The sequence below is a fragment of the Bombus flavifrons genome, chromosome 8 (genome assembly GCF_040668555.2).
Source record: "Bombus flavifrons isolate JBK064 chromosome 8, iyBomFlav1_principal, whole genome shotgun sequence".
In the NCBI taxonomy this organism is placed as follows: Eukaryota; Metazoa; Arthropoda; class Insecta; order Hymenoptera; family Apidae; genus Bombus; species Bombus flavifrons.
Genome location: NC_138449.1, coordinates 14,053,202 through 14,068,663, shown reverse-complemented (window position 1 = coordinate 14,068,663; position 15,462 = coordinate 14,053,202). Strand labels below are relative to the sequence as shown.

At 38.9% G+C, this 15,462-nt stretch overlaps 1 protein-coding gene and 1 long non-coding RNA gene across 7 annotated transcripts in view; both read right to left on the bottom strand.

Annotated features, from left to right (window-relative positions):
• Positions 1 to 12: 12 nt before the first annotated feature.
• Positions 13 to 4,363, bottom strand: LOC138182423 (uncharacterized). The gene is made up of 4 exons (XR_011173781.1): positions 4,238 to 4,363; positions 2,217 to 2,512; positions 750 to 2,144; positions 13 to 676 (listed from the first exon to the last, which is right to left on the bottom strand). It is a non-coding gene; the product is annotated as an uncharacterized LOC138182423 (long non-coding RNA).
• A 3,918-nt stretch (positions 4,364 to 8,281) lies between these two features.
• sim (bHLH transcription factor single-minded) overlaps positions 8,282 to 15,462 on the bottom strand; it is a 31,251-nt gene continuing 24,070 nt past the window's right edge. For all 6 annotated transcript variants that reach the window (XM_069118253.1, XM_069118254.1, XM_069118256.1 and 3 more), the window contains 4 exons: positions 15,243 to 15,457; positions 14,491 to 14,597; positions 12,853 to 13,338; positions 8,282 to 11,027 (listed from right to left, as the gene is read on the bottom strand). In XM_069118253.1, coding sequence (XP_068974354.1) covers positions 10,309 to 11,027; positions 12,853 to 13,338; positions 14,491 to 14,597; positions 15,243 to 15,457 — 1,527 coding nt within the window. In that variant the 3' untranslated portion in view covers positions 8,282 to 10,308. The remainder of the gene's footprint in view (positions 11,028 to 12,852; positions 13,339 to 14,490; positions 14,598 to 15,242; positions 15,458 to 15,462) is intronic.

The following is a 15,462-nucleotide window of genomic DNA, read 5'->3' as shown; positions in this document are numbered from 1 at the left end:
ATCATAACAAAGGACTGTTCAAACAATTTAACCTAATTTAGAAATCAACAGGAAAATAATTTTCATAGTTATTGTTAAATGTTGAAGATGAAACATAAAATACCAAAACAGGAAAATCTTATATATAATAACACATTAACGACCGCTGACGTATTACTATTTCTTCTTATGGTTACTGCAAGCTTAAGAAAATCAATTACCAATGATTCTGAAAAAAGGAAATTTCCTGTAATTATTTCAATTAATAGTAATGAATAATATAATGTATAATGTTTAAAAGGGAACTTTAAATTCTTATGTTTATCTTTAAAAACTTGTAGCATTTTATCGTGAGATAGGTGAAGTTGTCGGTTGCAAATGTGTTAGAAAGGGTTAGTTGCGTCCATAATGTTTACATAGTTGTTTCCACAGACAGGTGTATTCAGTAAACGATCATTGTTCACGTATGCCGGTCTTTTGTGTTACGTGTCTCCAGAGGTAGATCGACGTTTGATTGCGATGTAAAAATTGAACGATACCCACGTAAATACGTGCGTGCTGTAATACGTAGGGACTTGAGAGGAAGACGCGGAAGACACGGATGCCCTTGCAAAGTCAGCCGCGCGCACACGTGTGTACACGTACACCTTCCGTAGGCTGGAGGGGTTTATCAGCATTCAGCATTGCTTTGCTGGCTCTGTTACACACTTTACTTCACTCTCGTATTCGTTCGCGATCGTATATTAGTGTTTATTTACCTAGCTACATACCTTTTCTCTATCGAGCAACGATAGAGTTTTGCGTCGGCGTTAAGAGAAGTCCGTGGCTTAGTGAAGCAATCCATCTTGTAATTGAAAGTTTCAACTGTGTTATTATCCTGCTATCTCTTCCATGTTTTCACCATGACGCCGTCCGATTTTTACCACGAGAAATTCGTTCTTCGTTTTGAACATGCTTTTCGTGAACGATTATGGCTCGTTAGCTGTGTTTCGCGAAAAAATAATCGGTGACATTGAGTTTTGCCTTCTCTACTGTGTTGTACCCTCTTGTACATAATATTTTTAAAAATCTTGTACGAACAGCAAAGGATTTCGCCGAAAGAGAATTTTACAATACCACCAGATTTTCGCAGATATCGCATCGATCACGATAACGCGTTGATATCGTATATCTTGATTGTGTGTGCGCCAGTCCAGTATTGTCTCCAGACAGATCCCGTGTCACTTTTACTCCGTTTATAATATATTTACCATGGTAAGTACACGCAATTCTACTTTTCCTATGGATTATTTCTATAATAATCTTAAGGTCAGAATGTCACGGGCTCTGCCCAAAAATCGTGTTTCAGCTAATATGTACAAACCGTGCGACATAGTTTCATTTTAATACAAGTATACATATATATCAAGGTTACCGCTCGTCTTACAATTACAATGATTAGAAGACTGCTCATTTACCGACTCATTCCGAGTAATTGTTCCGTGATTAGGTATCGTTTCGATGGAACGATAAAATACTGTTTAATATGATTTTGTGTTCATAGATAGCTAATTAAATTAAACAATCATTGTTCCTTATCACCTATGCATTAACGCTCCGTGAAATTTCACATGAAACAAGGCTAATCACGGACTTGTAATAAAGCTTGTTTTGTAATACTAATTACAACCACTCGAGCGGTTCCCTATTAGAGATGCAACTATGTATCTTCAAGGTTGAACTGGCGTAAGAAGAATCACTGGAATTATGCGATGAAAGTGATTCACTGCGAACATTTACAATTCTACTGTATTCAGCGTAGAATAATACCATTCGGTGACAGCATATGCATCACTTCATTCATGCCGCCTCGAACGTTTCATATGGCGGAACGTATCCGCGATTCATAAACTTCCTGTTTGCATCCAATATGTTTATCAAGTTTTATGGCGTCTTGACATCTGACGCGTTAAACGCAGGTTGCGAAATAACGCCTCGAGGAAGTGCAAAGCAACCGTGCGTGACAAAGATTCTTTCACATTCTTGCATTCTCACTATGTCCATCTTTGTTACGCCCTCGCTCTATTGGCACATTTCGAACCGCGAGAGTCTTTCACGTAAAGAGGAATTCGTTATACGTTCGGTCGATCGTTCATTCGGTTGGCTACTGCTTTAAGAAATTTTCCCTTTAAAGCAAACGATCATATTACTAGATAAACTACTAAAAGCGATACTTCGGAATTTAAAAAAATAGATACCGCTGTCGAAATGATGAAATTTCTTATCAGTACAGGTCTAAATCTAGATGTTTGATTTTCCAGGAAACCAATGACTTGTTGCTGTATTTTGCTATAGCAGCCGGTATTGTTGGTGGTGCTCTGTTGCTGCTCTTCGTTTTAGTGTTCGTACTGTTTGTCAAAGTGAATCGATTATCGAAAGATGGGTGAGTACTTTCCTGCGAAAGGTAGCACTTTCTTTCTCTTCGTTGGTGTGTGCAAAATCCATTCCCGATTTCTGCTTTTAATTTTTTGTATTTAAACGCTGTCGAGCTTTGCTTAAATGGAAAAAAGAAAAAAAAAACTAAACTAAATGTACAGCAGGCTTTGCTCGTTGAATAATTTAAATTAAATGTATTTTAATTGAACGGGTTTTCTGATTGAACTCGATGGATATTTAGTGACATAGCCAACGTTTCGTTTTTTTGGGACGGGCCACGTTCTCGACGAACTAGGAATCCGAATAAATCATGTAAGATTTACGTAAGATTCTAAACGTTCAAATATGATTGGCGAATCGCGGTTTTACGGAGACGTGCGAGCGAAAAGAAATATTAATTCGTGACTCAGTACGGCATTGATACCGTATCTTTGCTGCGCGCGACACGATTGTTTAGCTTATCTTGGTAAAAGAATGTGAAATGGATACGGGAATTAAAACGTCTTGCACGCGACCAGATTCCTTTTTTTATAATTATTTTCTCGACTTTCTAAAGTATACTTGCTTCTAAACTATATTTGAAATATCTCTCGAATAAAATTATAATTACTTTTATATTATATTTTTTCGCACCCAGTAATATTTATGTTATTAAATTGACAAAAATTGTTCAGGTTCAATCATCCGAACAGACAGAACATGATAGCGGACTATTGTTACACGAATCCTACAATTGTGCCAGGAGAATTGCTATCGCGTCGAGGATTTTCGATGTATAGCGGTTCCGAAAACATTGACGATGATTACAGAATGAAGAGGGATCAATCTGGCACTTATCTCGAGGCACGGTCAAAATTTTGACATAAAACCATAAGTATAAACAATTCATCGAGTGCGTGACTTTGGAAAATACAAAAGATGGATTAATTTGATGTTATTAATTAATTATACTCTTGTATCGAATGTTAAGTACGAGTGTCTACGAATGTTAACAGAGGTGTTGTTCTGTTACATTTGAATTTAATTACCATCTGCCATAAAATTCATTTATGTATATATATATTTAACTATATATAATATCGTTTTTGTTATATGATCAAATTAGAAGTAGAAACGTATTTTTTATGAAGTATGGAATAGTTAATGGAAAATAATACGAACGATGTATAAACGTATAGAGTTATCTATAAATTTTTTTATCTATAAATGATAACGTCTCGCTAAAAATTCAGCTATCTCGAAATAGTACATTCGATTACCGATAGATTACGCTATACGCATTAGTCACTCAGGGAATTTGCTCACGATGATAAGAATTAAAAATCAGAATAGATGTAAATATAATCTATTGCAATGTATCGCATAATTCAATTTAAATTATTACTAGAATTGTTTACTATTCTCCACTATTTCGCTTTCGTCTTTTTCTTCTTTCAGTCGTTTATTTTTCGTTTCTAGTACGTAGTTATTAGTGATTGAATTCCAAAGATCCTTTACATAAAATAGCGTCTATTATGTTCGTAACGTATAATAATCATAATAAACACTGTTGCGTTCCTTATTTTGTCTATTCATTGCCATTTTACATCTGTAATTTTTAATCGAAAGTAATCCAAATCTGACATTATTCATTTTAATAAGTACATAAGAAACTATTAAGTGCTTTCCCTTAGCGAATTAATATTTTCGATTGTATGTTTACAAAATCATGGAAAAATATCGCACGTGACTCTATTAAATTCGATTTTATACAAAAAGCATTACATATCTTCCAATTTAGGATCGAATTTCATCAATAAATTATACATTATATTTATCATCCAATCACACGTAATCCTCTTACCGTGCATTTCCATTAATGTCCACTTAACTCTCGTGCAACGTGTGTGTCCCGGTAATTATTCCCTTGCGATCCGGTATCACCTCAGAAATTGAACACCACTCCGGTATTCCGATCCCTCGAGGCCTACCGATACATACTTAACTCCCACTCGAATCGCGAAAAGAATCGATTAATAAAATCTGTATCGACAACCAGGGGGCACTAAAGTAGTCAGGTTTGACACTTAACAACAGTGACTCATATTGTTGACATCTCAACGTCATTTAGAATGAAACAAATGTTTTTAAGAGCGAAAAACAAAAGTTTAGAAGAACCAAAAATAAATTATCGAACGTTCCAGGATGTTTACCATCTAAGCAGAAATTCTACGAATTCTACAGGATGCGTCACGAGACGGTCGCAGGTGCATGTTAACCGCGAACATCTACGACTCCATATATGTAAGTGGTTGCATCAGGTAGTTACTTGCGTATTTCTTTTTAGAACGGAAGTGGAACACCTTCCGACCGATATACGTAACAACGTCGATGTGGGTGGCGATGAGGATGTAGGTTGGGATACAGACGATGCTACGGGGAGTAGGCAATAGCATGGGGATAGGCCGTAATTGGTATAAAATCATCGAGCAAACACATCGGACAAGACAGCCTGAGGGTTGTGGGCGGCGTTACGTGCCGTCGCCCTGGTAACCGTGGGGCGATTCTGCTAAAGCACCCCTTCGCCTTGATTGCGCACAGGCCCAACCGCCCCCGTGTACGTACGCTCTGCTATCTATCTATGTGTGCGTGTGTTTCGCGCGTATACTGCGTGCTTCTATATGTATACGAGTATCCGCGAAAGCGCCATCTGGTCTTACCTACATGCCAGATGTACAAGGCGCGCACACGGTCCGTTTTTCCTTGTATGCGTTACACGCATCTCCTGTCTACTATGCGTGCATGGAAACTATCCTTAACCGGTGGCATACTACCACAGAGATCAGCTACCATACTTTGGGAAATATTTCACTGCGCGAGTTTATCCTAAGATATCGTCGAGAATCTGTCGGATTCCATAATGGCCGCTATAACGAAATTTAGATTATAGTTTCGTTTCTAGAAGGATCTATAATAACGTAGTATGCAGCGTTTTGCAGAGTTAAATCGATGTAGAATTTATTTTTAAAATAATTTCTTGAATTGAACTATAACTTTATGGTCTTTGTTTAGGGTGGAGATTGAAATAAAGATTATAGCGGAGTATGCTGCTAAAGCTCTCCCCTTAATAATAAGGGAATATCACACCCTCTGTATTTGGATATACCTATATAAGTGCTTTCACCGGAACACGCAACTTGTCGAGTGTTTAGTTTAACCGCACCCCGTGAATCCGCGTTTATGCTCCTAATCGGACTGGATTATGGTCAGTTTCGTCGTGTCGCTCGTAAACCATGTCACGAGACATATGTTATTCTTCGTGCATTCGATCGCCACGTGCAATATTTTCTTTCGTTTTCCAGCGAAACATAACAAGACTCATTGCACGTGTCGTGGAAAACGTAATCCGTTCGAAATCTGTCTTCAATGTCTGTATAATCGATTATTGAATTTTCAGTTTCCATCTGTTTCGCACGAACCTAGATTTTTATTCTCTGTCCAATTAAATACGTAATCTTCTTATCCCACCATCTTGTCAGATATTTTGACTTTGTACTACATAAAAAAAAAAAAGAAAAGAAAGAAACAAAACGAATATTCTTCGCATCGTATGTCACCTATTTAAAAAATCCTATAAATTATCTCAAGTAGATCCATTAATTTTTCTATCGTTGCAAAAACGATTAGCTACAAAAAAGCCGCTCCCTTCGTTCGAGATAATCCTGCAAAAATTTGATCGATCTACTTAAATTACCATCATTTTATTCATTGTTACGTTTCAAACGTTTCCGACACGTCGAATAAGAAACTCCGATTTTCACGATCATGTAGCCGATGTCGATCACACGTCTCTCGATTCTCGTCAAATTAAGGCGCCTTCGACCTTCCTTCCTCTGATCGTCGGCTTAATCGCGGTCAGCGTCGGGACGTCGCTGTCGGGAATGGGTCGCGTCCGCGACGGGTGATCGCGCAATTTCACAGGATCGTGACTGCGTCAGATTCGCTGGCCGAAGAATTTAACGAGGCGCACGCGGCTCGCCCTCCTTCGGTGCGATCGTCGTTCCAATCGCACACGTTCGATAATAGCGGCCCTTGTAAACGCGAACACCCTTAATCACTGTGTCCTTGTTACACCAATCTCACGGCTGATGTATATTCATGGACCTGTCCACGCATGTCGAACCAGAATCGTGTAAATGCCACCGATCGCTCACCTGACCTGTTCGAACACCCGATACGATCATTTTCACAGAAGGGTGGATTTCGTGTAACGTACGATGACGTGCAGGTTGTTGATTGATATCTGGGAAGCAATCACTTGGTTACGAGATACATCGATGTTTATAAGCATCACGATACTTACTCGTTACATTCATTGGAAAAGACTAACAAGTTTTACTTTGGTTAATCCTGTTGTTCTTTTTGGATCTACGATCCATGTGACATGCAATGGATGTTACGTTTGGATTGATTCGTAACGAAATAATTAGTATTTAAGAACAGAGAAAAGTATTCAATTTATATCAAGTATCAGCAGCTGTTCCAATATGTGTAGATTTAGAGTCGTCGAAAGTCGCGTAAATTGACAGTGTGAGGTTTCGTCATTGGATTCTTCCAAGTTAATTATAATTTTATTAGAAACGTAATATTTTTAGTTGACTAATTGTTTAATTTGTCGATGCTTCCTTCGGGCGAGGATAAATTTCTCAATATTTTGCTTGAAATTTTTTATATCCACGGTCCTTACAGAATTGAAGTTTCGAATACGCTTCAAAAGAGATTTCTTAATTTCTCCAGTTCTCACAGTGCCAAGTCGACTTTCGAATCGCACGAACACAGTGTGATTCTGTTCTCGAATAGAAAAATTAGTGACTCCTCCCGTGAAACCTGTCTTTTTAGACTCTAATAGCGGAGCCGAGACTGACGGCGATTATAAAGAGGCACGTGCCTCCCTTCATGAGCGACCCCATGCAGGCAAGCACGCGACCACCGAAAGCTAACCCAAGAATCGTACATGGCACAATTAATTTATTGTTCGTGCCGGTGTAGTGACAATTGGGCGAACGCCGGAGAAAAACAGGATCGTTGTTTTCTTCTATTTCATTCGGGGGGATCCGGGAACGGATGCTGCCAGCCGATCCTTCGCCTTTGTCGTGGGATAATCAACGATCTCTTCAGAATGCTGAGTTTTCCTCGATGATATAAATTGTACGATTGCATAAAAAATTGTATAAAATTATAAAATATTTAACTTTGGTTAAAAAATTCTCGCAACGTTCTTCATACATCTTTTTAAAGACTTTCTTTTATAGTTTCACAATTTTATCGTCGCAGTTTTTACAATTTAATATTAGCTTTCGTCACTCTCTCTTAATAGCGTCTTTATTTGTTTTCTTTTTTTTTTTAGTAATCTTATAGTGTTTATTTTTGTATTTTGAAAATTACCATTGATTTTGTTAGGAATAATAGTCTTTTTCTAAACATCAGAAAACATCTTTTATCCCTGAATTATAAGTGGAAGAAGAAGAATTACAATCTTGAACCCAAGATAAATGCGAATCATTTGTTTAAGATATTTCATGGGATATTCACGGGGTGTCCACATGTTTCGGCTTAATTTCTGAAAATTTAGTGAAAAGGAGAAATGTCACGATGTCCATTATGTTATTTACCTTTCACAGGTACCTTAGGGAACAGAATTGAACGTCATGGGAAATCCCCACAGTAAAGGGGAAACCGTCATCGATAAAATATCAAATTATCCGAAAACGATGATTTATTCCAATAGTTTCGTGTAATGAATTTATTCAATGCATTCGATAAAGCTTTTTTAATCAATTGAAAAAAAGAAAAAACAGGAACATTTCTATTATCTTTCTAACATCGAATAATTCGCTTCAAGAATAGCTCGATTCGTTTATTGATTTATTTCAATTGCTCGTTACTTTCGAGATACAATAATTCCAATCGTGACGAGAGAGAACAAAATTTGAAGTTTTTATTCGTTGAAATAGATTTAAACGCAGATTTAAATACAAATATATCGATTGAAAGAGGAGGATCTATGTACGAAAAGAAAATAAGAGAAAAAGAACAGCAATAAGATCATCAGAGGAAAATATCGATTATATTTTTCTCGCAATAGGTATGCAGCGCGCGCGCTATCACTTTTACAATATTTACAACGGTTACAATAGTAACGTATCGTACAACACGGTGATCATCACCCCAACTACCAAACAATACCTTCGATTCTTTAATTTACATCGATTATAAATAATAGTAGTTCGCAATTGGCAATGTGTACATGTGTATTATACATGTGATTTAGTCTCGGGGTGCTAACGTGGCTGCCTCGAGCAACTCCTAAGGTTACTATAGTATAGAAGTTCGATAATAAAATACTTCGATGATTAAGATGTAACTGGGATCGCCAGAATACTCTATGGTCATATTTATTAAGTATTGGGTTTTGGAGATGCGCGCGATATTTAAATAAATGCGGTTTAAGATATAACAACGGTGATATTTGTACCTTTGTTTTCTCTTCTAATACGAAGGAGGGTGTGTTTCTTTGGTCGGTTGGTACAAACACCGGTCAGTCTTCGGGTCTACCTAAGAAATATCTACTGTATTTATATATAAGAGTTTCGACCAGCTATGAACGACTATGTAATGTACATGTCTACAAATTAAGTATGTATCTCGCGCTATTCGTTCGGTTCTCCTCCGATCTCCTCCTCACTTTTCACTTTATATACAGTTACACGCTTGTAATTTCCTATTGGCGAATAAATGCTAGGGTTAGTACTTTTACAGAACATTTCGTGTAATTAAATCGTATAAAATCACTCATCCATAGACACAATCGCGTTATTTCCCACCTCAGGCATCTCGAGTTTGAGAAGAATTTTAGCTGTTCACGTCCAGCGTGTAATTCGCAGAAATTCTTTTCTTTTTCTGTTAGATTGAATTAGATTCTGTTCTGTTTAGATTGAATTTTTTCGCCCGTTAATGTTATCTTGAATTTGGCTGATTCGAACATTTTCTCGAATCGTCAATTCGAATCCGTCTGTTTTTTCTACGATAAGTCCGTTCGATTAAAAATCTCATTAGCATTTGAATCGAAATCTTCGTTAAATACACGATCGAAATCGTTATCTTAGCTAATGTCGACGAACGTCATTAGCGATCGATTAGATTGGTTTACGTCTAAATAAACGCTTAAGTGGTGGAAGAGAAAGAGATGAATATGTTAAGAGGTGTTCTTACAATTCTTACAAAATGAAAATCGCATTTACCACGTGAACGTAACCACCCACTATAGAATATCCGAAGCTTAACTTATATTAATCCCGAAGCAATTATTCAACGCAATTGCCACAAGGTGCATATTCTTCAAACAAGAAGCTTCAGTGATATGTGAATAAAGTATAACAGACCTAATGACCAGCGAATTTCACAACAGATCGTCACTCAATATGCTACAATACGATATAGTAAACCTTCGGGATTGCAAATCCTTAAACGATTACCATCTTCTTAAATATATCAACTGTACAGCTATTCTCGTTAGAGTCTTACGCAAATTCGGCAGTATATTCAGCGACATTTTTAATATTCCTAATATTTCTACTATATATTTCCTCGTGATTCACTCGACATGCTGATTTCACTTGGAGTTTTTCACGATTTTTCACTGTATCCTCCGCCCGAAATAATCTTCCATATTTCCGATGGTCGAACGCACCAAATCTTAGCCTTCCATTGAACAACCTGTTCGCGTTCATCGTTCACCATTATCCTCGAATTATCGATATTCGAGCGTTCTTGCAGGAAATCGTTGTTTGTCCCACTAGAGAACGTATCACAATAGCACGACTCGTTGTTACAGTTGGTATCGACGTGCTATGCGCAAGCCGCGTCTAGTTCGTGTCAGTGAACGAACTGATGATGTGCTTCGTAATGATGTTGATAGTGAATCAGGTCTTGCACTGAGCTTGGACTATATTGCTGCGAGTCTACGATCACACTGGTGTAACTGGCTGGCGTTGCTTCTTGATGATGATAGGAATGCTTCGCAGGATTATTATTAGTATTATAGTGACTCAAATGCGGTTGGTACGAAGATTCGTAATGTTGAACGTTGCTGGAAGCACTGGTACTTGCGGTTGCTTGGTGAGTCTCGTTGTTGAGACTGCAATTAGGGTGCATGATCACGCCACCGACTTCGTTTAAATTAGACGGCGCCGAGTCAGGCATATAGTGATGGTAGTAAGGATGATAACTGTGTGGTACGGAGTATACGCTCAGAGCATTCGGTAAATGAGTGTCCATGGCGTCTGTGCTGCAACAGGAACTCGACGAAGTGGAGTAAGGTCTGTTCTGTTGGTTACTTTGGGGACTGTGTTGTTGCTGCTGCTGCGGTGGTGCTTGCTGTTGTTGAGCTTGTGTCTGTGGTTGTGGCTGCGGTTGTGGCAGGTTCGATGGAGGCGTCGAATGATCTAGTAGATGAGGGGAGTGCTGGTGTTTCTGTTGAGCGGTTTGGGGACTGTGTTGCTGCAGGTTCGATGGGGAGTTTGCGTGATGCATAGGGTGAGGATGTTGCGCTTCTTGTTGCTGCGATACCGAAGCTAGTGGGTCTTGATGCATATCTGAAAGAAAAATTTTTCACTTTTCATTTGAAACTCAATACCTCGTAATAGAATTCCGTTTATATGAATTTGTCGGGGGGCAAATAGTTTACAATTGCAGACATGTAATTGGAGTTGATGTAATAGAATACATAGTTCGTTTAACCAGCCATTAATTAAAATTTCTTTCAAATAAATCAACTTCATATAAACGGAGATCTACTATATTTTAATTATATATATAACAAGTTTTCGATCATTCGCCAAAAGTGTCAGTCGTATTTTTGTATTGTCTTTCGAATCGAGTCGGTATAGTGTCAGTCGCCCGTTTTACCGTCTGCGATATTTTTCTGTTTTTATGTTTCTTTACTTACTTCTACTTATTGTATTATATTATATTATATCTATTATATTACTGCATCTTGGATACGCTTGGATACTATGAACATTTGTAAGGGATGTATTACAAAAGTGTTAATTCAGTGACTTGGGTTTCTTGTGGCAGTGCGTCTCATTATAGTTGCCAGGACTGGTCATCGGTAGCACGATGATCAATTTTCAGATTGCAAATCACCTGTCGATTCAAATTCATCCAGATCTCTCTCTCTCTCTCTCTCTCTCTCTCTCTCTCTCTCTCTCTCTCTCGCTGGATCCCAGCAACGTTCAGCTCATGAACGGTTTTCGTGAAATCTTCAGTTAGAAGTTAGAAAGCATTTTATCTGCCTGAGAGAATGATCTTGAACATTATTGCCGATGGCAAACTTAAATAAAGTCGGAAATTTCCAGCATTTCAAGTAGAGGTTTAACATCTAAACTTAACACATTGAGGCTGACTATTCCTTCTTCGTCATGATAACTGTACTTGTTGAAACTTGATTATGCGAAGGTATTGCTAACTCAGAGTTTGACTTGCACAATTATAATATCCATAGATTCGACGGAAACTCGACTACAAGCGATTTTCGCATGAGTCATATGTTGATTGCTGTTCATAAGTCATTGTTCATTTGTTTTTTGTAGAGATCCAGTGTTCGGTATTTTTGCTCCAGTGACTTGAATTTATATGCAGCGCATGCTAGATCGGTCGAAGATTCTTTTCCTTTCCGCCGTGCATTTACCTATTTCTAATTGGCGATTGCAATTCATCAAGCATCTCTTGGTATAGTGATTCGGTTAGTGATCTTGTGTACACATACTTCCCTCTTTTTTCGCTACATAGATAAGCTTTTTCGTTATGTAAACAGCTTAATTTCATCGGTTCATTTCAACTAGACTTTTTACTTAACTTTTGTGGTAATATTTTATAGATTTAGTTTTCTCTTTCTTTAACAATCCGAATTTCGTCAAATTTTAACTTGAAATGTGGATCTCGTACTAATCAGTCTTAGTGTCGACATCGGTTTCTCTGATCTTAAACCGTTTAAACCTTGTGACGCTCGAACGTCGACGTTAATAGTCGATTTACTTTTTATTCCTGAGATGCTTAACGACATTGTAAATAGCCCCGAAATTGCAACGCAATTCGAATTGCGGATACCTCGGATTTCTATTAGATCTCGTCTCCTTTTTAAGCAGGAGAGCTCGCGCTCTTTATAGCCAACAAAATTGTTTAAGTAGGTTTGTTACAAAGGTTAATTTTCATTGCGAAGAAATCAACTTTTCCTGTACTTCAGCTTTATCGTCAGATACACCTACAGGCATAGTTCACTTTCTGTTCTCTCGAGATAAATGCTTCTCATATTCTAACAAACTACAGTCCGTAAATATAATGATAACGACAATAACAACGATGTTAGATCGTAAAGCTTTATATCTATTTAAAAGTTTTGCTTCAGAGCACCCTTACCTCCATATTGGTAAAACCAGTCGGAGTTGTATTTTAGATTGTCTTCGTGAGAGCTGCTGTTTACGTTTTGCGGCTGATAAGACGGCGACAGATAATGATTGTGATTCGTCAGGTCAACGTACTCGGGTCTAGGATAAGTGGCACCGTTTGCGTAATCGTTATCAGGCGATTCCTTTGATCTGGTTCGATACGCCGGTGAACGGGGGCTGTGATTGTCCAGCTCGTTGATGCTTCCGCTGGTGGTCTGTGTCGACAGAGGGGTATTGGGAGGATTGCTCGAGTTGGAGCAGTAGGACTTTTGCTCGCAATTCAACAACAGGTCCGTGTTCTCTGGTTTCGTCAACACGTAGTTGACCGACACGATACAATGAGGTCGGGAGCTTCGGGAATTGTGCACTATCGTGACGTACGACTGCATCCAGACCCATCCTCCCGATTTCGTCAGAAACCTGTAGTACTTGGTTATCACTTGGCCCTTGTACAGTACTGTGAACAGAAAGAAGGAGAATAAAACTCGTTGGATTTATCGTTATCTCGAGAATCACTCTGCTATCTACAATTATGTTGCTTGGTCGATCGACGATTCAACGGACGGAAATCATTTTTATAGTCGAATATTTTAGAAAAGGCTGTTTCGTGAATCGATGAAAGGAAATTTTCGAGCGTAACGTCGATCGTACAATCCGCAGGCGCAGACATTAGTGGCATTATGTCAGGCTCCCTTCGAGTTGCGCTCGTGAAACTGCGAGTCTGTTCAAACAGTGATAGCAGTAACAGCCTCCTCCTCTCTTGCCCTCTTCTACCACCCTTTTCCCCCTCTATCCCCTCTCTTCCTTCTCGTTCACCCTCGCGCTGACATTCACGCACACACAAATACACACACACGCACGCGCACACATATACACACACGTAGGCATCTAGACACGTATACACATCGGGCCAGCCTCTCTTTTCTACTCTGCTCATAGCGCCATAGCAGCATTGTTCAATCAATAATGTACACCGTGTATGTAATACGTATGCATATACTTAGACTTTAACGTGTTGGCGCGCGACACAAGACGGGACAAAGAAAGAGGAGGAGAGAAAAAAGGGAAATGCTGTTATACTGCGATGCTTCGTCTGAAAAGTCGACTCGCGGAGGATGGGAGCTAAGAAAGATCAAAGGATATTTCGTCAGCGAGGGCGTCGCCGAGTTAAGCAGCGTCAGCTGCTTTTGGCCTTGCGAGAGCCTCTTCGAGCACTCTGATACCACGCCGACGCCTCTGACACCGCTTTCGAATACACACGCGTCAGGAGAAATAAGGCCTATTTCGATCGACACCTATTTACTATTCGCCTCCTTCATAGTTACAGTTGTTACAGTATATCCATCGTATCAGTTTTTAACATCTTTGTCTATAACGTTTTCAACAGTAATTCTATAGGACTTGGAATATTTGTTCGTGTTTCGTATAAACATCCGATATAGATATTAATATCGTGCAAGTTCTAAGGCAAGTTACGTTTCAAGTAAGAATATCAAACGTGTAAAAATAGTATGAAAATTTCAGCGTTTACTTTCAATTCGAGTATACGTTACTGCCTTTGAAGATGAAATTAGAGAATGAAAAGATAGAAATTGTTTGCGATACTTACAGGTTCCATGAGCGTGCCTCAGTTGCATCATGTCGCAACCATGCACATAATGATACAGCGTCTTTTCGATCAGATCCGGTGGATCATAGCCAGTCAGTTGCGATACACTGCAACAGCAAGAAGAAAGATGAAAACACCTTACAATGTCCGCTATACTGTCTTCCTTTGGCTACAAATATTTCAGAGAGGAATATATTTATTTTTCCCGGGATTTGCCAAAGTCCAGTCGAATTCGAGGTTTACATAACCGTCGTCATCCATGGAGATCGATTTTCCGGGCGCGATATAAAATTTCATCCCGCGTTCCATCGCCCTACCCCGTATTTATACTCCGTCACGTGTTCATTTCCCAACGTGTACACGCGACTGAAACGCGTATACGTGTATGATATAGCCTTGTCTGCGCGGGATATTTATTTGACGCGAATAAAAAAAAAAAAAAAAGAAAAAATAGAAAGAATAAAAAAAAGTGGAAGGAAGGGAAAAAATATCTAGCGAGACCGTGGTAACACGAAACTGATTTTAATGGCCGCCGAGCAGGACCCTTCTCTCCCCCGGCGTCGAAATATCGACGACGCAACTTAACACCGTACCGTAATTACTGCGACAGAAATAATCTGGTTCGTTGTTTCGTCGAGTTTCTCCCGCCCCCCTTTTTTTTCTTCTCCCGTTGGTCGAATTCGATCGAGCCACCAGACAAATAAAAGTGATTCACCGAAATAATGTCTGACACGATTGATTTTCTTCCTTACTTCGCGTCCACGAAGATCAACTTCAAGTCCAACGACGCACGAAACATGAACATGTTCTGATATAGTTTCACTTCTGTCAGACAACGTCCCGGCAGAGAATGACCCACCGCTAGTAGACCGACTTTTCGAATACAGTGTCGACCTACACCGTCTTCGTATTCCGAGCCTACCGGTCCTTCTACGATACACCTTAGGTAACCGGAACAATGTATCACCTGTA